Source organism: Vulpes vulpes, chromosome 10 (genome assembly GCF_048418805.1).
Source record: "Vulpes vulpes isolate BD-2025 chromosome 10, VulVul3, whole genome shotgun sequence".
In the NCBI taxonomy this organism is placed as follows: Eukaryota; Metazoa; Chordata; class Mammalia; order Carnivora; family Canidae; genus Vulpes; species Vulpes vulpes.
The window spans coordinates 81,252,850-81,274,583 of NC_132789.1; the positions used below are offsets into that span (position 1 = coordinate 81,252,850).

The 21,734-nt window shown below is 37.0% G+C and overlaps 1 protein-coding gene across 7 annotated transcripts in view; it reads right to left on the reverse strand.

Moving 5' to 3' along the window:
* ANAPC10 (anaphase promoting complex subunit 10) overlaps window positions 1-21,734 on the reverse strand; it is a 228,208-nt gene that overhangs the window by 141,721 nt on the left and 64,753 nt on the right. Inside the window, exons 5-6 of one of the 7 annotated variants that reach the window (XM_072724749.1) lie at window positions 7,848-7,900; window positions 2,909-4,645 (exon numbers count right to left, since the gene is read on the reverse strand). The exons of 3 other annotated variants lie outside the window; for them this stretch is intronic. In XM_072724749.1, coding sequence (XP_072580850.1) covers window positions 4,600-4,645; window positions 7,848-7,900 — 99 coding nt within the window. In that variant the 3' untranslated portion in view covers window positions 2,909-4,599. Of the gene's footprint in view, window positions 1-2,908; window positions 4,646-7,847; window positions 7,901-13,420; window positions 20,168-21,734 lie in introns of those variants that run through there. 3 more of the 7 variants (XM_026018170.2, XM_072724750.1, XM_026018171.2) reach the window with 3 other exon arrangements.

A 21,734-nucleotide genomic window follows, 5' to 3' on the forward strand; every position in this document is an offset into this window, starting at 1 on the left:
TTTATTGCTAAGTAGTATTCTATTATGTGAGTATATGAACATTTGTTCATATATATTTTCCTACTCATCAATATTTGGGTTGTTTCCAGTTTTCAAGTATTACAAATAAAGCTATGAATATTCTTTGTATAAACACACTTTTTTTTTTCTGTCGGGTAAATTTCAAGAAGTGAAATGACTGGATCACATAATAGGTATATGTTTATTTATTTTTTTAAAGATTCTATTTTATTATTTTATTTTATTTTTTAAGGTTTTATTTATTTATTCATGAGAGACACAGAGAGAGAGAGAGAGAGAGAGAGAGAGAGAGAGAGGCAGAGACACAGGCAGAGAAGCAGGCTCCATGCAGAGAGCCTGACGTGGGACTCGATCCAGGGTCTCCAGGTTCACACCCTGGGCTGAAGGTGGCACTAAACCACTGAGCCACCCAGGCTGCCCTATGTTTAACTTCTTAAGGAATTACTGAACTATTTTACAAAGTGGTTATACAGTAATTGCAATTTCACCATCATTGGGAGGTCCAGTTCCTCATCTTTGCCAATGCTTGCAATTGTCTTTTTAACAGCAGCCAGCCTAGTGGTTGCAACATGGTATCTCACTGTGTGTGTTTAAGAATTTATTTATTCATGAGAGACACAGAGAGAGAGAGAGGCAGAGACACAGGCAGAGGGAGAAGCAGGCTCCATGCAGGGAGCCTGATGCGGAGCCCCAATCCCAGGACCCCAGGATCACGCCACTGAGCCACCCAGGTGCCCCTCATTGTGGTTTTTACTTTGCATTTCACTAATGTCCAGTGAAGCTGAGCATCTCTTTACAAACTCATTTGCCAATTCAAGATCTTCCTTGGTAAAATGACTATTCAAATTTTCTGCTTTATTGGGTTGTGTTCTTTTGAGTTGTAAGAATTCATTATTCATATATATATATATATATATATATATATATATATATATATTCTAGATACAAATCCTTTGTCGGGTATATTACTTGCACTTTTAAAAGAGAAATGCAACTACTTTAGATAATTATCCTTTGCCAATATACATGGTCTATCTGTATTTTATATAATCCTTATAAAAAGGGATGCATTATCTCCATAATACTCAGCTACCAAGTTTTCCCATGCCTAATAAAGGTGATCAGCCAGCTGGCATATAAAAAATAAAGAATAAGAGTAGAAATAGAAAACGTACTGGTTTTCTCAACATTCTTCTTTATCCCTCCTGATTTTAGGAGCCTCTTAACAAACTATTAACAGGAGATAACTGAGTGGATCATGTAAATGATAGTCCTCTTCCTTGTTTCTTCTAAGCAAAATTTTAAAAAGGATTTAGCAAATAGTAACATTACTAATAAAACCTTCTGTACTTTTTATTAGATTTCTCTCTTTTCCTAAGACCCTATGTTTACATGAATGTTTTCCTTATTAGACTAAAGCAAAACATTAAATACAGTACCTAGTGAATACTGCTATTATTTTCTTGATTCTCTCCTTTTCTTTTTTCTTTCTTTCTTTTTTTTTGTTTCGTTTTGTTTTTAAGTAGGTTCCATACCCAGCATGAAGCCCAACATAATAGGACTTGAACTCACAACCCTGAGATCACGACCTGAGCTGAGAGAGACACTTAACCAACTGAGCCACCCAGGTGACCCTCTTTCCTTTTCTTTTAATTCTTATCCATATGTTTTCCTCTCTTCTACCATTTCCAGCATCACACATCTACATTTGGATTAATGTGCTGATCCGAAATGAGTCTTGGTTACAGATTTTTTTTGGTGACGCTAGAGATCACCTACCATGCTTACTTCAAAGAAACAAAATGAAAATAACAATAAAACTCTTTTTGGAACTCATAGAAAGAACAGCAGAAATTCTGCTGAGTGAAAAAATGAAACCCTTTTTTATAGTATTCATGTAAATTAGTACTCCTTGCCAGAATAAAGCATATACCTAATTATTTTTTAAACTTTACTATTTAATGGATTAAAGTCCTAAATGTGAGACCTGAAACATAAAACTCTTAAAAGAAAACACAGGCAGTAATCTGTTGAACATCAGCTTTAGCAGCGTATTTGTGGATTTTTCTCCTCAGGCAAGTGAAACAAAAGCAAAAATAAAATATTGGGACTATATCAAAATAAAAAGCTTTTGCACAGGAAAGGAAACCACCAATAAAACAAAAAGGCAATCTACTCATTGAGAGAAGATATTTGCTATGATATATCCAATAAGAAGTTAATACCCAAAATATGTAAAGAACCTACACAATTTAACACCAAAAAACAATCTGATTAAAAAATAGGCAAGGTGACTGAATAGACAGTTTTCCAAAGAAGACACTCAGATAACTAACAGACACATGAAAAAATGCTCAATATCACTAATCACCTAGGAAATGCAAATCAAAACCATAATGAGGTATCACCTCCCACCTGTCAGAATGGCTATTATCAAAAAGACAAAAAATAACAAGTGTTGACAAGGATATGGAGAAAAGGGAACTCTTACGCATTGTTGGTGGGAATGTAAATTGATGGAACCACTGTCAAAAACAGTATGGAGGATCCTCAAAAAGTAAAAAACAGAACTACCATAAGGCGCCTAGGTGGCTTAGTCGGTTAAGTGTCTGCCTTCTGCTCAGGTCATGATCTCTGGGTCCTGGGATTGGATCCCACGTTAGGGTCCTGGCTCAGTGGAGAATCTGCTTCTCCATTTCACTCTGCCTCTCCCCACCACCACCCATACCCCCCCAGCTCATGTGTGCACACACTGTTTTTATGTCTCAAATAAATAAATAAAATCTTTAAAAAACAAAACAAAACAAACAAGAACCACCATATGACCCAGCAATTCCACTGCTTTGGGTATTTACCCAAAGAAAACAAAAACACTAATTCAAAAAGATATATGCAACCCTATGTTTATTGAATGATTATTAACAATAGCCAAGATATGGAAGCAACCTAAAGTGTCCATCAGTAGTTGAACAAAGAAGATGTGCTATATAAATACACATGATAGAATATTACTCAGCTGTAAAAAATGAGATCTTGCCATTCATGATATCGAGGGACCTAGAGGGTATTATACTAAGTGAAGTAAATCAAATAAAGAAAAACAAAGACCATCTGATTTCACTCATATGTGTAGTCTACAAAACCAAACGAACTCTCAAATATGGAGAACAAACTGGTGGTTGCTAGAGGGGAGGGAGTTAGGGGGATGGGTGGAACAGGCAAATGGGATTAAGAGTTATAAAATAAATAAAACATGGAAATTAAAAGTACAACACAGAAAATATAGTCAATTACTTTGTATGGTGATAGATGGTGACTACACTCATCCTGGGGAGCACTAAATAACATACAGAATTATCAAATCACTATGTTATACACATGAAACAAACAGAACATTGCATGTTAACTATACTTCAATTAAAACAAAAAAAGAACGAAAACTTTACTACTTAAGACTTCAGTCTACCCAGCAATGCAAGAACCACCAAGGAATCTTTCCCAAACAATTAACCAATCTGTGGAAGCTCTTGTAGCTAAACAATGATCCTCCTAAAAAGTAATAGACATATGGGGGGAAAAATTGATACAGAATCAAATCTAATCATTTTAAACCATGGAAAGAAAACACATTTCAGTTCCTTTAAAATATTTTTATATACAAAGAACAATTTTATGTACTTTAAAAATTTTTAGGAGAATCATTATCCCTCATTATGCTTCAGTGTCAGACACAAATTTGAAATGAACTCTTCTATAAGCAGCAGAACTGGGATAAATAGCAGATGATACTATCAATCTCTGACCCAATATCAGGATTTAAAGAACCCTGGGATTAAAAGTATTTCATGGAAGTAATTATGTCATAATATAACTATATTCTCCAAATCAGAATGGTTCTCATAAGACACCTAATGCTAAGGTATTTTGACACTGTTTTTTAAAAGGTCCCATATTAAAAAAATAAGCTTCCTCTAGAGAAAGGAAAAAAAATAATTTTGGCCTATTAAAGATAGTATCTATTGATAAAATATTGTTCCCAAACATGCAATAAATTATTACCTAATGCATGTTCACTGTATGAAATAATCACTTAGTAAAAAATTGTGTATCTCTTAAAATTTTCAGTTCAATTGTTTTTCTTTTGATATACTAAAAAATTTCATGATTGGCTTTAAATCTTTTTTTAATAATGTAAAATATGTGAGCTTTATTATATGTTAAAGAAAATAAAAATAGGATGACCCAAAATTTACTCATTAAAGTTACAATAAAGTACTCTTCGATGCATACAAAATTGCAAAATAACTGATGCTTTTTCGAATAAAGATTCCAGATATATTTACTGATGAGATAAAACAATGATATGTTTAATGACTTTTGTTCTGTGTTAAGGTCACCTTATTGAACGATACATCATGAAATCGATAGTTGTACATCTAGGAAATTTACCAATGGAGCTCTCTTCCACTGGTGTGTATATTTTAATTTGTCTCATGTGGGTGTCTCTTCCATTTTGGTGATTGGCTAGAACAGCAATCTGTATCATGAATGTGCGAGTTGGCTTCTTATGGTTATCAGTTAAGGGAACATGAATCCAGCCACTTGGTTCCACCAATTCAAGTTGCTGCCAAGAAAACAGAAGTCAGATTATATTTTTACCCAATGAATATAATTTATTATAATGAATACATTTTAAAGTTGGCTTAAAATTAACATTTTGCTCACTGAGAGAATGACAGTATAACAACCATTACCAGTTATTTGGCATTTTTACATCATGATCCATTCTTACACTTGCTAATAAGCACTCTACATGTACCATGTTATAGACAAAATAAAAATAGATGTATGCAGTCTTAGTGTTTATAGAAACTTGTATACCATTCAAGTTCAGAATCAGACATGTATTAATGTATATAGCCAATGGAAGACCATGTTGATATAAGTAGGAAAAGAATCTAACGTTATATCTCAGGTATACTTTATTTCAAGGACCATACCTAATATACCTGAAACACATTTAAGAATAAATCAGATTATATATAAACTTCAAAAAATATTAACAAAAGAAAATCAATAATTAAAAAAAAAACACAGCTTTTTTTTCTTGAACAACAGTAAGCGATTTATCTAGTCTGGATGATATTCTAAGCCTAAAATCTAGATTTTTAATAAGAAATGCCAGATAAATTTTTTTAATTCTTAATTTTATTTTAATCAAGAGTCCAAAATATCCTTCCTTAACAAGGGAAAGAAAATCATAAGTCAAAAGGTAAACCTAAGTTTCTAAAATTTTTTCTTTGAAGTAGTTTTTAAAAGAAAAATACTTATTTCTAAATTATCTTAATTATCGAACATATATAAACTATATACATCACCAAAAACACAGGTTTACCTTAACAACACAAACAAATGGCAGTGTCAAAAGAATCTAAATCTGGATTCTATGAGTTACTCTACTAAAACAATTAATTGAACATGACTGTATCTTCTTATTTTCCTTTCCTCTCTCCCTTCTTTCTTTTTTCTTTCTTTCACTCTTTCATTTCTCTCCTTTTCCTCCTTCCCTCTTTCCCTTCTTCCTTCCTTCCCTTCTTCTTTCTTTATTCTTTTATTCATTTTTTTTTTTTTTTATGGAGGAGAAGGGTGGGTAGATAAAAATAGAGATGTGGACAAGACAAAGAGAAAAGGAATCCTATGAAAAGGTAGTTATTTTTTTAAGACAATGATTTCTCCTTTTAACTACAGAATGTAAGAATGAATAAATCTCTACTCCTCATAGTATTTTGTCAGTGGTTGTTGTTGCTTTTAAAAAACTTGTATCAGTGCTAACTTACCTTTAAAAAAAGGGGGGAGGGGATCCCTGGGTGGCTCAGCGGTTAAGTATCTGTCTTTGGCTCAGGGTGTGATTCTGGAGTCCCCGCATCAAGTCCCACCTCAGGCTTCCTGCATGGAGCCTGCTTCTCCCTCTGCCTGTCTCTGACTCTCTCTCTCTCTCTCTTTTTATGCCTCTCATGAATAAATAAATAAAATCTTTAAAAAAAATTAAAAAAATAAATAAATAAAAAGATTTTATTTACTTATTCATGAGAGACACAGAGAGGCAGAGACACAGGCAGAGGGAGAAGCAGGCTCCATGCAGGGAGCCCAATGTGGGACTCGATCCCGGAACTCCAGGATCCTGCCCTGGGCCAAAGGCAGCAGCTTGTGGTGCTGACATTTCTGATGTGGGTGGGATTCACTATGCTGATGCTGTGTTAGAAAAACTGCAAAATGAACTCAGGTATCTCTATGGGAAGGAACTGCTGCTGTGGAGAAACACTGCTAGGATGATGGAAAGCAAACAGGACAATTAACAGAGGGAAGTAAGTCTTTTTCCTCTTCCTGCCCTGCAGTCTTCCTGTAGCCTACCCTTTTACCAGAACTTAACAGCCAGGCAAGAGCTCCACATATATGAAATCTTTACTGAGAAACCATTATGTGTTGAACAATGTTATAGGGGCTAAAAATAAAAAATACAGTGGCAAATAAGATCATGCCTGAAAAAAACTACTCAAAGAGGTACAAAAAGATAGGTTTTTTTTTTTTTTTTTTTTAAAGATAGGGTTTAAACATGACTTCAGGGGCAGCCCGGGTGGCTCAGCTGTTTAGCACCACCTTCAGCCCAGGGCCTGATCCTAGAGACCTGGGATCGAGTCCCACGTCAGGCTCCCTGCATGGAGCCTGCTTCTCCTTTGCCTGTTGTCTCTGCCTCTCTCTCTGTGTGTCTCTCATGAATAAATAAATAAAATCTTAAAAAAAAAAAAAACCCACATGACTTCAAGAAAGAAGTCATAATAAAAATATTAGTAGTGAGGAAGAAAAATCAACAAAAAGAATAAAAAAAGAAAAAATCAATATACTTATAAAATAAAATGTGTCAATAATAATTCCTCAAAAAGAACGCTAATGACAATAATAGCAGCAAGTGCTTACCTGGCACTATTATGTGCCAGGTACTGTTCTAAGTGCATTAAGTATATTAATTTACTTAATCCTAGCAATGAGGCAGGTAACATTATCCTGCTGTCACAAATGAGACAAGTGAGACACAGAAAAGTTAAGTAATTTCAGTGAAGCCACACAGCTGGTAAGTGGCAGAGCTGTGATTCAAACAGGCAGTATGATTCCAGGGACTATGCTTTTATAAATATAATGTGTTTTATATTATATAAAGATAATAATTTAGTGGCTATAATTTTATCTGAAATCCTATATTATACAAAAAAAAAAACATGAATTAAATGAATTATGGGTAGGAGAGAATTCCCCACAATCCTATCATAATACAACTTCCTTTTAAGCCAACACATAAACATATACACATATGACATAAAGGGAATTATAAAAGAGAACAATAATAGAATTAAATATATATTTCAATTTCAAAAATCTTAAAGAGGAAAAAAGTAAATAGTATTATATATACTAAAAAAAGTTTTCATTTTTTAAAAATTTTTATTTATTATTTTTTATATATACTGAAAAAAGTTATACCACCCTACCATGTAGGGTGGTATATAGAAAGTATAAAATAAGTTGATAAAAGATATATGCATCAAACACCATCTTTAAAAAATCAGGGTCTTGGGGTGCCCAGCTGGCTCAATTGGTGGAGCATGTAACTCTTGATCTCAGGGTTGTAAGTTTGAGCAGCACGTTTGGTAGGGAGATTACTTAAAAATAACAACTAAAAAACAAAAACAGGTTCTCTTGAGGATATTGTGCTAGTGAACTGTGCCAGTTATAGAAGAACAATACTGCATGATTCCACTCACGTAAGGTACCTGCTAGTGTAGTCAAATTCAGAGACAGAAAGTAGAATGATGGTTGCCAGGGGCTGCAGGGAGAAGGGAATGGGGAGTTAGTGTTTAATAGGTATGGAGTCTCAGTTTGGGAAGATAAAACAGTTGTAGAGGTGGATGGTGGTGATGACTGTACAACAATGTACTTAATGCCACAGAACTGTACTTATAAATGATTAAAATGGTAAATTTTATGTTATGTATATTTTACCATACAAAAACTCCAGTTCTCCGTTCAACAAAAAAAACCCAAGTCATAAAAAAAAATAAAAAAAATAAAAAAATAAAAAAAAAAAACCCAAGTCATGTGGTGATATTGAAACCCTAAAATACTGCTGGCTGTAAAATACTGTACTGGCTGTACATTTTACACTGTAAAATGGTGCCACCACTTTGGAAAATCATCTCACAGTTCCTCAAGTGATTAAACATAGTTACCAGATGATCAGCAATTCTATCCTCAGATATATATTCCAAAGAAATTAAAACACATGTTCACCCAAAAAATATATACACAAATGTTTATAACAGCATTATTCATAGTAGCCAAAAGATGCAAACAACCTAAATGTCCGACAGTTGATGAATGGATAAATAAAATAGGCCATACTCATACAATGCAATATAATTTAGCAATAAAAAGAAATGAAGCACTGATATATACATAAATATTTTGAACCTTGAAAGTAAGTGAAATAAACTGGTCACAAAGGACTGCATTCTATATGATTCCATTTATATCAATGTCCAAAGTAGGTAAATCCATACAGACAAAAAGTAAATTGGTAATCGCGTAGGGCCGAATAGTGGTGGTGGTGGGGTGCAGGGGATGGGAAGTGATTACTTATCAGTACATGGTTTCCTTTGGGGGTCATAAAAATGTTCTAAGACTGGTGATGCTTGTACAACTCCATGAACACACTAAAAACCAAGGTTATACATCTTAAATGAACTACATAGTATGTAAATTATATCTCAGTAAAGCTGACTACATATAAAAAAAAGGCAAATCTGTTTTAATACAGTGATTAAGAAATATTCTAAATACACCAATAAAAAGAAATTTAAAAAAGAGAAATATTCTAAATACAAGCAAATGTTAAAAATATACTTGACAAATGAAATCAAAGAGAAAACAGAGAGAGAGAGAGAGAGAGAGAGAGAGAGAGAGAGAGAGATGCCTGGGTGGCTCAGTCAGTTAAGTGCCTGATTCCTGATCTCAGCTCAGGTCTTAATCTCAGGATCATGAATTCAAGCCCCATGTTGGGCTTTAAAAAAAAAAAGGAAAGAAAGAAAGAAAGTAGAACTAAAATATTAATTAGATTCTTAAGTTTTTCTGGGGAAAAATGGGGGAGGATAAGAAAAGTTAATATCCAAAAGAGAAAAATGAGGACAAGGAATAAAGCTGGTAAGTCTAGAAAGTGAAACCTAGTACAAAGCCATATTAAATAAATGGTATGGTACTATATTTCATATCAGTAGGTGTGCATTTCATATCAGGTCAGGGTGCATTTGGCTGCAGGTAGCATAAAATCTAATTCAATGAGACTTAAACAATGAGAAAATTTAGCCAATAGGAATATAATAGGAATGTCTGAGTTAATATGGTCACAGGATAGGTTAATTCAAAAGCTCAAGGATGCTCTCTAAGACTCAGGTCCTTTCATCTTCTCACTCTTCCAGGATAGCACTGTTCTCAAACTGATTTCCCTTATAGTAGTCACTTGATGGCTGCAGCACTCCTCCAGAGGCAGAAATTAAATACTACTCACGTCTTGGATCTTTTTTAAGAATAAGCATACCTTGGGGCACCTGGGTGGCTGAGTCAGTTAAGGTCTGTCTTCGGCTCAGGTCATGATCCCAGTGTCGCGGGATGAAGCCCCGCATCTGGCTCCCTGCTCAGTGGGGTGGCTGCTTCTCTTTCTCCTCTGACCTTCCTCATCCCCTACTCATGCTCTCTCTTTCTCTCTCTCAAATTAATAAAATCTCAAAAAAAAAAAAAAAAAAAAAAGAACAAGCACAGATTCTCAGAAGCTCCTGTTAAATATCCATCCTTAGGTTAATCATCAATAGAGGAGCAGGACCACCATGATTGGTTTGCCTCAATTTGGACTCATTCCCTGAGTGGCAGCACATAGCTACTTTCTGGAAGGTAGAAAGTTGAATAAAATTGGAGTTCTATCAGAAAAAAAGGTTAAAGAGAATGGATATTGAGTGGAAAACTAACTGCCATAGTGAAGAAAGGATGGCTTTCAAAACTAGCACTGTAACGACTGGTTATTTAATAAAAGTTTAGATTTTAACTTTATACCAAATTCAAAAGTACATTCTTAAAGAATTAAATATCTATACAAATAAACAATCACAATAACAAAACTACAAGAGTATTAGAATAATTATACAAGATCACGTTTACAATCTTCTGGTAGGGTTCACCTTCCAAAGCAGTTCACAAACCAAAAGATAAAGGAAGAAAACAAATTTGACTACAATAAACATCAAAAATTTCTGTAAGGCTAAAAATAAAGTAAAAAATAGTAAAAAACAAAAACAAAAACAAAACAGTAAACTGAGGGTAAAAAACACCTCTATTTCACAACAAAGAAATGAGATCTTAGAAATAATCAGAGGAGCACCTGGGTGGCTCAGTCAGTTAAGGACCTAACTCTTGATATCAACTCAGGTCACAAAACCTTAAGGGGAAAAAATCAACACAAATTTAAAAAATAGACATATGCTATGTACAGTATATATGTATATACAAAAGGAGAAATGTAATGGGCCAACAAACACAAGGAAATTGTTCAATCTCAATAATAGATACAAGTTTAAAAATGTGTGTGTGTGTGTGTATAATATCATACTGGTAAAGATTAAAATAATTAAGAACTCTCATTATTGGTGAGGGTAAGGGAAATGTACTCTCATAGACTGATATAGAAATTAAATAGGTATAAGCTTTCTGAAAAGTAATCTGGTAAGACCTACCAACATTTTAAATGTAATTAGCCTTTAACAGAGTAACTTCACTTCTGGAACTATACACATAATGATTATAAATATAATAATATTCATATTTGCAAATAAGTTATATGACTACCAATTGAAGGGTGATCGTGGTAACCAGATGACCCTGGTGATTCACGGCTTTTAACTAGTTTCTTCCTACAATGGGTTAGGGTTGGCTTTGTGCAACCAACAGAGTATGTCACAAGTGACAATGAGAGACTTTGCAGATAGGTCATAAAAGACACTACAGTTTCTTCCTCTGTTGTGCTACTCCTTCTGGAGAAACCAGCTCCATGACATGAAGACACTGAAGAAGCCCCCAGGAGAGGTCCATATGGAGAGAAACCTAGGCCCAACTTGCCAGCACATGAGTGAACCACCTTAGAAGTGGATTGATTCTCCAGTCTCAGTCAGCGTAGCTGACATACCACTTTAACTGCATGAGAGACTATGAGAGAGAACTGGCTAGCCAAGATCTTTCCAAATCCTTGAACAGAAATCATGAGAGATAATAAATGATAACTGTTGTTTAATACCACTAAGTTTTAGGTTGTTACATAGCAATAGTAAAATACAGAGTGGTTAACTAAATAATAGTCCATATCCTGGAATATCCTACAGCAAGTAAAAATGATGTATCTTTCTATATATTTGCAGTTATTTGCAGCTATCTCTGGTTAATTTTAAAAAGTAAAATACTAATAAATAACTTGTATGATCTTATATTTTTTAAAGATTTTTTTATGGATGGAGAAAAAGTCTAAGGATATTCGCTAAAATATAGATAATATCTATAGTGATGAGAATATAAATCATTTTCATTTTATTCTAACTTTATGTATTGCCTATGTTTTTCTTAATAAACATGTATTTATCTTATTTAAAAAGCTATTTTTAATTTGATGGTGGTTGGGGGAAGAAAGATTTTCAGGAAGTTTCAATACCTGAGCTTAGTATCTCATTAATAGTACTCCTTTCTTCCACTAATAGACTCATCCTTCTTGGTGATTTATACATCCATTTAACAACGTGGATTCTCCTTTTCTTCATTTCTTCACTTCCAACAATTTTGATTAGTCATATTCACACTTGATCATGAGCAACGGCTGCAATATAGCTGAAATGTTGACTTAAAATACCTCATCTTTACAGGCTCCTAAATTACTGGCTTTCTTTAGTGATACCCCTGGCAATAGTCTTACCCCCAGCAAAACAGCTAGACCACTGATTCCACCTACTTCTTGACTATTCATTAATCCATTCAATCTTAGTTCCTACTTTATCTCAAGACATCTGATAGTTCATCATGACAATCTCTTTACACACTTAAATTCAATGTCTCTCTCTGTTTTTTTGTTTGTTTGTTTTGTTTTTTTTAAGGAAATAATCCTGGTTATATCCAACTCTCTGCTTATTCTACGCCTATTGAAGAAAAATATCCATGCTCACGGTCTCTGGATTAGCTGTTTCTAGGCTTGTCCTCAAATCCTAACATCTCTAATCTTTTCTGAGCTATTGTTTTATTAAAAAAACTGTTTAGAGGGAGGGGCAAGATGGCAGAAGAGTAGGGTCCCCAGGTCACCTGTCCCCACCAAATTACCTAGATAATCTTCAAATCATCCTGAAAATCTACGAATTCGGCCTGAGATTTAAAGAGAGACCAGCTGGAATGCTACAATGAGAAGAGTTCGCGCTTCTATCAAGGTAGGAAGACGGGGAAAAAGAAATAAAGAAACGAAAGGCCTCCAAGGGGGAGGGGCCCCGCGAGGAGCCGGGCTGAGGCCGGGGGCGAGTGTCCCCAGGACAGGAGAGCCCCGACCCGGAGAAGCAGGAGCTGCACCAACCTTCCTGGGCGGAAAGGGGCCTGCAGGGAGTTGAAGCAGGACCCAGGAGGGCGGGGATGCCCTCAGGCTCCCTGGGACACTAACAGACACCTGCGCCCCGGGAGAGTGCGCCGAGCTCCCTAAGGGCTGCAGTGCGCACAGCAGAACCCGGAGCAGCTCGGAGGGGCTCGGGCAGAGGAAGAGGCTCCGTGCGGAGGGGGCTGCGCGGCTCCGGGAGCAGCTCGGAGGGGCTCGGGCGGCGGCTCCGCGGAGGAGGCTGCACAGCCGGGAGCGCCAATCCAACAGCGCAGGCCCCGGAGCACAGGGCGCCGGGGACACAGCCCAGGATCCGGCCTCCCCCCGGGACAGGCAGAGGCCAGGAGGGCACAGGACGGAAAGGACGCTCCTGCCCCGAGCTGAGCAGATCAGCGGCCCGCCCCGGAGCCTCTAGGCCCTGCAGATGGAGAGCTCTGTAGTTACTGCGCGGGCTGAAGCCAGGGCTCCAGAGCTGGCCTCCCCAATGGGTTGTTCCTCCTGGGGCCTCACGGGGTAAACAACCCCCGCTGAGCCCTGCACCAGGCAGGGGGCAGAGCAGCTCCCCCAAGTGCTAACACCTGAAATCAGTACAACAGGCCCCTCCCCCAGAAGACCAGCTAGACGGACCAGTTCCAGAGGAAGTCAAGGGACTTAAATTATACAAAATCAGAAGATACATCCCCGTGGTTTTTTTTTTTTCTTTTTGCTTTTTGATTTGTTTGCTTCCCCTACCCTTTTTTTCCTTTCTTTTTCTTCTCTTTTTTTCTCTTTTCTTTCCTTCTTTCTCTCCTCTTTTTCTCCTTTTCCCAATACAACTTGGTTTTGGCCACTCTGCACTGAGCAAAATGACTAGAAGGAAAACCTCACCTCAAAAGAAAGAATCAGAAACAGTCCTCTCTCCCACAGAGTTACAAAATCTGGATTACAATTCAATGTCAGAAAGCCAATTCAGAAGCACCATTATACAGCTACTGGTGGCTCTAGAAAAAAGCATAAAGGACTCAAGAGACTTCATGACTGCAGAATTTAGATCTAATCAGGCAGAAATTAAAAATCAATCGAATGAGATGCAATCCAAACTAGAAGTCCTAACGACGAGGGTTAACGAGGTGGAAGAACGAGTGAGTGACATAGAAGACAAGTCGATAGCAAAGAGGGAAACTGAGGAAAAAAGAGACAAACAAAACACCATGAGGATAGATTAAGGGAAATAAACGACAGCCTGAGGAAGAAAAACCTACGTTTAATTGGGGTTCCCGAGGGCGCCAAAAAAGACAGAGGGCCAGAATATGTATTTGAAAAAATCATAGCTGAAAACTTTCCTAATCTGGGAAGGGAAACAGGCATTCAGATCCAGGAAATAGAGAGATCCCCCCCTAAAATCAATAAAAACTGTTCAACACCTCAACATCTAATAGTTAAGCTTGCAAATTCCAAAGATAAAGAGAAGATCCTTAAACCAGCAAGAGACAAGAAATCCCTGACTTTTATGGGGAGGAATATTAGGGTAACAGCAGACTTTTCCACAGAGACCTGGCAGGCCAGAAAGGGCTGGCAGGATATATTTAGGGTCCCAAATGAGAAGAACATGCAACCAAGACTACTTTACCCAGCAAGGCTCTCATTCAAAATGGAAGGAGAGATAAAGAGCTTCCAAGACAGGCAGGAACTGAAAGAATATGTGGCCTCCAAACCAGCTCTGCAAGAAATTTTAAGGGGGACTCTTAAAATTCCCCTTTAAGAAGAAGTTCAGTGGAACAATCCACAAAAACAAGGACTGAATAGATATCACAATGACACTAAACTCATATCTTTCAATAGTAACTCTGAACGTGAACTGGCTTAATGACCCCATCAAAAGGCGCAGGGTGCCAGACTGGATAAAAAAGCAGGACCCATCTATTTGCTGTCTACAAGAGACTCATTTTAGACAGAAGGACACGTACAGCCTGAAAATAAAAGGTTGGAGAACCATTTACCATTCAAATGGTCCTCAAAAGAAAGCAGGGGTAGCCATCCTTATATCAGATAAACTAAAATTTACCCTGAAGACTGTAGTGAGAGATGAAGAGGGACACTATCTCATACTTAAAGGATCTATCCAACAAGAGGACTTAACAATCCTCAATATATATGCCCCGAATGTGGGAGCTGCTAAATATTTAAATCAATTAATAACCAAAGTGAATAAATACTTAGATAATACACTTATAATTGGTGACTTCAATCTAGCTCTTTCTATACTACATAGGTCCTCTAAGCACAACATATCCAAAGAAACGAGAGCTTTATTTATTTATTTATTTTTTTGAAATGAGAGCTTTAAATGATACACTGGACCAGATGGATTTCACAGATATCTACAGAACTTTACATCCAAACTCAACTGAATACAGATTCTTCTCAAGTGCACATGGAACTTTCTCCAGAATAGACCACATACTGGGTCACAAATCAGGTCTGAACCGATACCAAAAGATTGGAATTGTCCCCTGCATATTCTCAGACCATAATGCCTTGAAATTAGAAGTAAATAACAACAAGAAGTTTGGAAGGACCTTAAACACATGGAGCTTAAGGACCATACAGCTAAAAGATGAAAAGGTCAACTAGGAAATTAAGGAAGAATTAAAAAGATTCACGGAAACTAATGAGAATGAAGATACAACCATTCAAAATCGTTGGGATGCAGCAAAAGCAGTCCTAAGGAGTAAATACATCGCAATACAAGCATCCATTCAAAAACTGGAAAGAACTCAAATTCAAAAGCTAACCTTACACATAAAGGAGCTAGAGAAAAAACAGCAAATAGATCCTATACCCAGCAGAAGAAGAGAGTTAATTAAGATTCGAGCAGAACTCAACGAAATCGAGACCGGAAGAACTGTGGAACAGATCAACAAAACCAGGAGTTGGTTCTTTGAAAGAATTAATAAGATAGATAAACCATTAGCCAGCCTATTAAAAAGAAGAGAGAGAAGACTCAAATTAATAAAATCATGAATGAGAAAGGAGAGATCACTACCAACACCAAGGAAATACAAACGATTTTAAAAACATATTATGAACACCTATACGCCAATAAATTAGGCAATCTAGAAGAAATGGACGCATTCCTGGAAAGCCACAAACTACCAAAACTGGAACAGGAAGAAATAGAAAACCTGAACAGGCCGATAACCAGGGAGGAAATTGAAGCAGTTATCAAAAACCTCCCAAGACACAAAAGTCCAGGGCCAGATGGCTTCCCAGGGGAATTCTACAACCGTTTAAAGAAGAAACCATACCTATTCTACTAAAGCTGTTGGGAAAGATAGAAAGAGATGGAGTACTTCCAAATTCGTTCTATGAGGCCAGCATCACCTTAATTCCAAAACCAAAGACCCCACCAAAAAGGAGAATTACAGACCAATATCCCTGATGAACATGGATGCAAAAATTCTCAACAAGATACTAGCCAATAGGATCCAACAGTACATTAAGAAAATTATTCATCATGACCAAGTAGGATTTATCCCCGGGACACAAGGCTGGTTCAACACTTGTAAAACAATCAATGTGATTCATCATATCAGCAAGAGAAAAACCAAGAACCATATGATCCTCTCATTAAATGCAGAGAAAGCATTTGACAAAATACAGCATCGATTCCTGATCAAAATTCTTCAGAATGTAGGGATAGAGGGAACATTCCTCAACATCTTAAAAGCCATCTACGAAAAGCCAACAGCAAGTATCATTCTCAATGGGGAAACACTGGGAGCCTTTACCCTAAGATTAGGAACAAGACAGGGATGTCCACTCTCACCACTGCTATTCAACAAAGTACTGGAAGTCCTAGCCTCAGCAATCAGACAACAAAAAGACATTAAAGGCATTCAAATTGGCAAAGAAGTCAAACTCTCCTTCTTCGCCGATGACATGATACTCTACATAGAAAACCCAAAAGCCTCCCACACCAAGATTGCTAGAGCTCATACAACAATTTGGTAGCGTGGCAGGATACAAAATCAATGCCCAGAAATCAGTGGCATTTCTATACACTAACAATGAGACTGAAGAAAGAGAAATTAAGGAGTCAATCCCATTTACAATTGCACCCAAAAGCATAAGATACCTAGGAATAAACCTAACCAAGTAGGTAAAGGATCTATACCCTAAAAACTATGGAACACTTCTGAAAGAAATTGAGGAAGACACAAAGAGATGGAAAAATATTCCATGCTCATGGATTGGCAGAATTAATATTGTGAAAATGTCAATGTTACCCAGGGCAATTTACACGTTTAAGGCAATCCCTATCAAAATACCATGGACTTTCTTCAGAGTGTTAGAACAAATTATTTTAAGATTTGTGTGGAATCAGAAAAGACCCCGAATAGCCAGGGGAATTTTAAAAAAGAAAACCATAGCTGGGGGCATCACAATGCCAGATTTCAGGTTGTACTACAAAGCTGTGGTCATCAAGACAGTGTGGTACTGGCACAAAAACAGACACATAGATCAATGGAACAGAATAGAGAACCCAAAAGTGGACCCTCAACTTTATGGTCAACTAATATTCGATAAAGTAGGAAAGACTATCCATTGGAAGAAAGACAGTCTCTTCAATAAATGGTGCTGGGAAAATTGGACGTCCACATGCAGAAGAATGAAACTAGACCACTCTCTTTCACCATACACAAAGATAAACTCAAAATGGATGAGAGATCTAAATGTGAGACAAGAGTCCATCAAAATCCTAGAAGAGAACACAGGCAACACCCTTTTTGAACTCAGCCACAGTAACTTCTTGCAAGATACATCGAGGCAAAAGAAACAAAAGCAAAAATGAACTATTGGGACTTCATCAAGATAAGAAGCTTTTGCACAGTAAAGGATACAGTCAACAAAACTAAAAGACAACCTACAGAATGGGAGAAGATACTTGCAAATGACATATCAGATAAAGGGCTAGTTTCCAAGATCTATAAAGAACTTATTAAACTCAACACCAAAGAAACAAACAATCCAATCATGAAATGGGCAAAAGACATGAACAGAAATCTCACAGAGGAAGACATGGACATGGCCAACATGCACATGAGAAAATGCTCTGCATCACTTGCCATCAGGAAAATACAAATCAAAACCACAATGAGATACCACCTCACACCAATGAGAATGGGGAAAATTAACAAGGCAGGAAACCACAAATGTTGGAGAGGATGCGGAGAAAAGGGAACCCTCTTAGATTGTTGGTGGGAATGTGAACTGGTGCAGCCACTCTGGAAAACTGTGTGGGGGTTCCTCAAAGAGTTAAAAATAGACCTGCCATATGACCCAACAATTGCACTGTTGGGGATTTACCCCAAAGATTCAGATGCAGTGAAACACTGGGACACCTGCACCCTGATGTTTCTAGCAGCAATGTCCACAATAGCCAAACTGTGGAAGGAGCCTCGGTGTCCATCGAAAGATGAGTAGATAAAGATGATGTGGTTTATGTATACAATGGAATATTACTCAGCCATTAGAAACGACAAATACCCACCATTTGCTTCAACGTGGATGGAACTGGAAGGTATTATGCTGAGTGAAGTAAGTCAATCGGAGAAGGACAAACATTGTATGTTCTCATTCATCTGGGGAATATAAATAATAGTGAAAGGGAATATAAGGGAAGGGAGAAGAAATGTGTGGGAAATATCAGAAAGGGAAACAGAACATAAAGACTCCTAACTCTGGGAAACGAACTAGGGGTGATGGAAGGGGAGGAGGGCGGGGGGTGGGAGTGAATGGGTGACGGGCACTGAGGGGGGCACTTGACGGGATGAGCACTGGGTGTTATTCTGTATGTTGGTAAATTGAACACCAATAAAAAATAAATTTATTATTAAAAAAAGAAAAAAAAAGTGTTTAGGGCAGCCCCGGTGGCTTAGTGGTTTAGCACTGCCTTCGGCTTGGGGTGTGATCCTGGAGACCCAGGATTGAGTCCCACGTCAGGCTCCCTGCATGGAGCCTGCTTCTCCCTCTGCCTGTGTCTCTGCCTCTCTCTATCTCTGTCTGTCATGAATAAATAAATAAAATCTTTAAAAAAATAAATAAAAAAAAACAAACAAAAAAATCCCTGTTTAACTGACAATTTAAAAACTGTCTATTAAAAAAACAGAGACAATCAGAAAAAATACCATCTTTCCATCAGCTGTGTACAGTAAAATAACTAACTGCTCCTGAATTTTTCTGAGGCCAGTTCTTCCATTTGCCAACAGATCCCTTTGCGAAGACTTTCCCAACCCAAAGACCCTGATCCCTAATAAACATTCTCTCTCCAAATAATCTTCTCTTAACTGAAGCCTGTCATCAGTATTCAAATATGCCACAATATTTGTTGTTTTAAAAATTAAAAATAAAACCCTTTCTAAATCCTATATTCTCCTCCACCTACTGACCCAATCCTCTGTTGCCTTTTACAGCAAAACTCCTTTAAAGTTTAAAAAAAATTTTTTTTTACTTTTTATTTTTATCCCACTGCAGTCTGAATTTTATTCCTATCACTGAAACCAATCTTTGACCAATCTGGCCAAAGTTACCAGGGACCCCCACCTTCTCAGATCAATTCCTCTCAGAACAGTTCTTGATACAGTTTGTTACTGAATTCTGGATTTTATCTAATGATTTTATTTAATGATCCTGACCACAATATATATTTATATTTAAAGTTTTAAGGTTTTATGTAATATTGTAGTTTAAACACAGTTTTGTATACAAAATACATAACATGGTTTATCAAAGAATGTTAAAAGAATGTTCTAAATTACAGAGAAAATAAATGGAAACTTGGCAAAGAGATAAACTTAAAAGATTAATAAAGTCAAGACTTATTAAAGTAAGTTAAATATTTGAAATCATGTGCTTAAAGATACATCTACCTGAGTGAACTTGGAAAGAGGTCCTTCCCAAGTCAAGCCTATGATAAGATTATAACCTTGTAAGATTGCAGGCAGAGGATGTAGCTTAGATATACCTAGACTCCTGACTCACAGAAACTGAGTATGTGTTGTTTTAACCTACTAAATTTGTAGTAATATGTTACACAGAAACAGAAAACTAATACATAAGGGCATCAGATGAATAATGAATATTGAAAAATTTATATAAGACTAGTAAAAATTCCATGTTAAAAAATATCTAGGGTTTTTACAAGTGTTTATAACTAACTCAAACAGATATAACAAACTGAGACAATTCCTAGTGTTAATTTGAAATAGATATTTCTTCAACATTTCATTTTGAGGAGCCTGGGTAGCTCTGTCAGTTAAATGTCCAACTCTTGGTTTCAGCTCAGGTCATGATCCGAGGACTCGTCAAGCTCTGTGCTCAGTATAGGGTCTGCTTGTCCCTCTTCCTCCCCCTTTGCTCTCCTCCCTGCTGCAGCGCGTGCTCTCTTGGTCTCTAAAAAATACATGAAATATATTTTTTAAAGATTTTATGTATTTATGGGACGACTGGGAGGCCCAGCAGTTTAGTGTCTGCCTTTGGCTTCAAGGCGTTATCCCAGAGTTGCAGGACTGAGTCCCACATCGGGCTCCTTGCATGGAGCCTGCTTCTCCTTCTGCCTGTGTCTCTGTGTCTCTGCCTCTCTTTCTCTCTGTCATGAATAAATAAGTAAAATCTTAAAAAAAAAAAAAAAAGATTTTATATTTTATGTATTTACTTGACAGGGAGAGAGCAAGAGAGCACAAGCTGGGGAAGTGGTAGAGGGAGAGAGAGAAGCAGACTGCCTGCTGAGCAAGAAGCCTGATGTGGGGCTTGATCCCAGGACCCTGAGATCATGACCTGAGCAGAAGGCAGACAATTAACCAACTGAGCTACGAGGCACCCCACAAATATAAATATTTAAAAAAAACAAACCACATATTTCATTTATTTTTTTTAAAAGATTTTATTTATTTATTCATGAGAGACAGAGAGAAAGAGAGAGAGAGAGAGAGAGAGAGAGAGGCAGAGACACAGGCAGAGGGTGAAGCAGGCTCCATGCAGGGAGCCTTACGTGGGACTCGATTCCAGGTCTCCAGGATCACGCTCTGGGCTGAAGGTGGCGCTAAACCGCTGAGCCACCCAGACTGCCCTCATTTCATTATTTGACCATGATCTTGTTTAGTTAATTAGTTCTAAAATATGTGTTTTAGAGGCAACCTACATAGTAGGTATTCCATCTAGTGGTAGGAGAAGCCATGTAATGGACCACAACATCAGCACTACTGACAGCCCAAAGTCTACTGAGTCACTTCTGAACAGGAGCCACCACCTTTCCTTAATATTCCTTCCTTGATATCAGCTCCTATGGTGCAAAGCCTACAATGGTAAAAACTGTATATAAATACAATCCATTAGTTTCTCTATCAAGGTATCTTTCAGCCTGGCTCTGGGATTTTCTACTTCTAATCACCAGCCTGAGTCATTACCTCTATTTTGGCTATGATTTATTTATGAGCACATGTACCCTTCCAAGGATACACTGATTAAATCCACCATAAACAAAGCTTACATTTAAAAAAAACAAGCAACATTTATCAATAAAAATCCTGTGCAGTATTAAATACAAAGTTGTTTATAAGTCCTTTGCTATTGCTAAACACATATCCCTGGAAAATTAATGAAATAAGAAATAGCTGTTTGATAGCTGTTTCAAGAAAGCTGTCCTCTACTCTTCACTCTATCTTTTCCTCCTTCATAAGCCATAGCTGTGACTTGATAAAATTCTATAAAATCTCAAAGAGAACTGTCAACACACAAAGGAGCACATCCTGGAATTTTAACCATCCTTCCACTTATGAAGGAACAGAATCAGTTAACAGCAATGATGACCTACTTGTAGACAAAAAAAAAAGTCTAATATGATCCAAAAGAAACTTCAGAAGTTCCAAATGTGCTATTCTTACTTAAGAATACCACAAAAGCAACTTAACAAAAGAGAATCCAACTCGAAAAAAGCTCAGTATGGAAAGCAAGCTCTTTT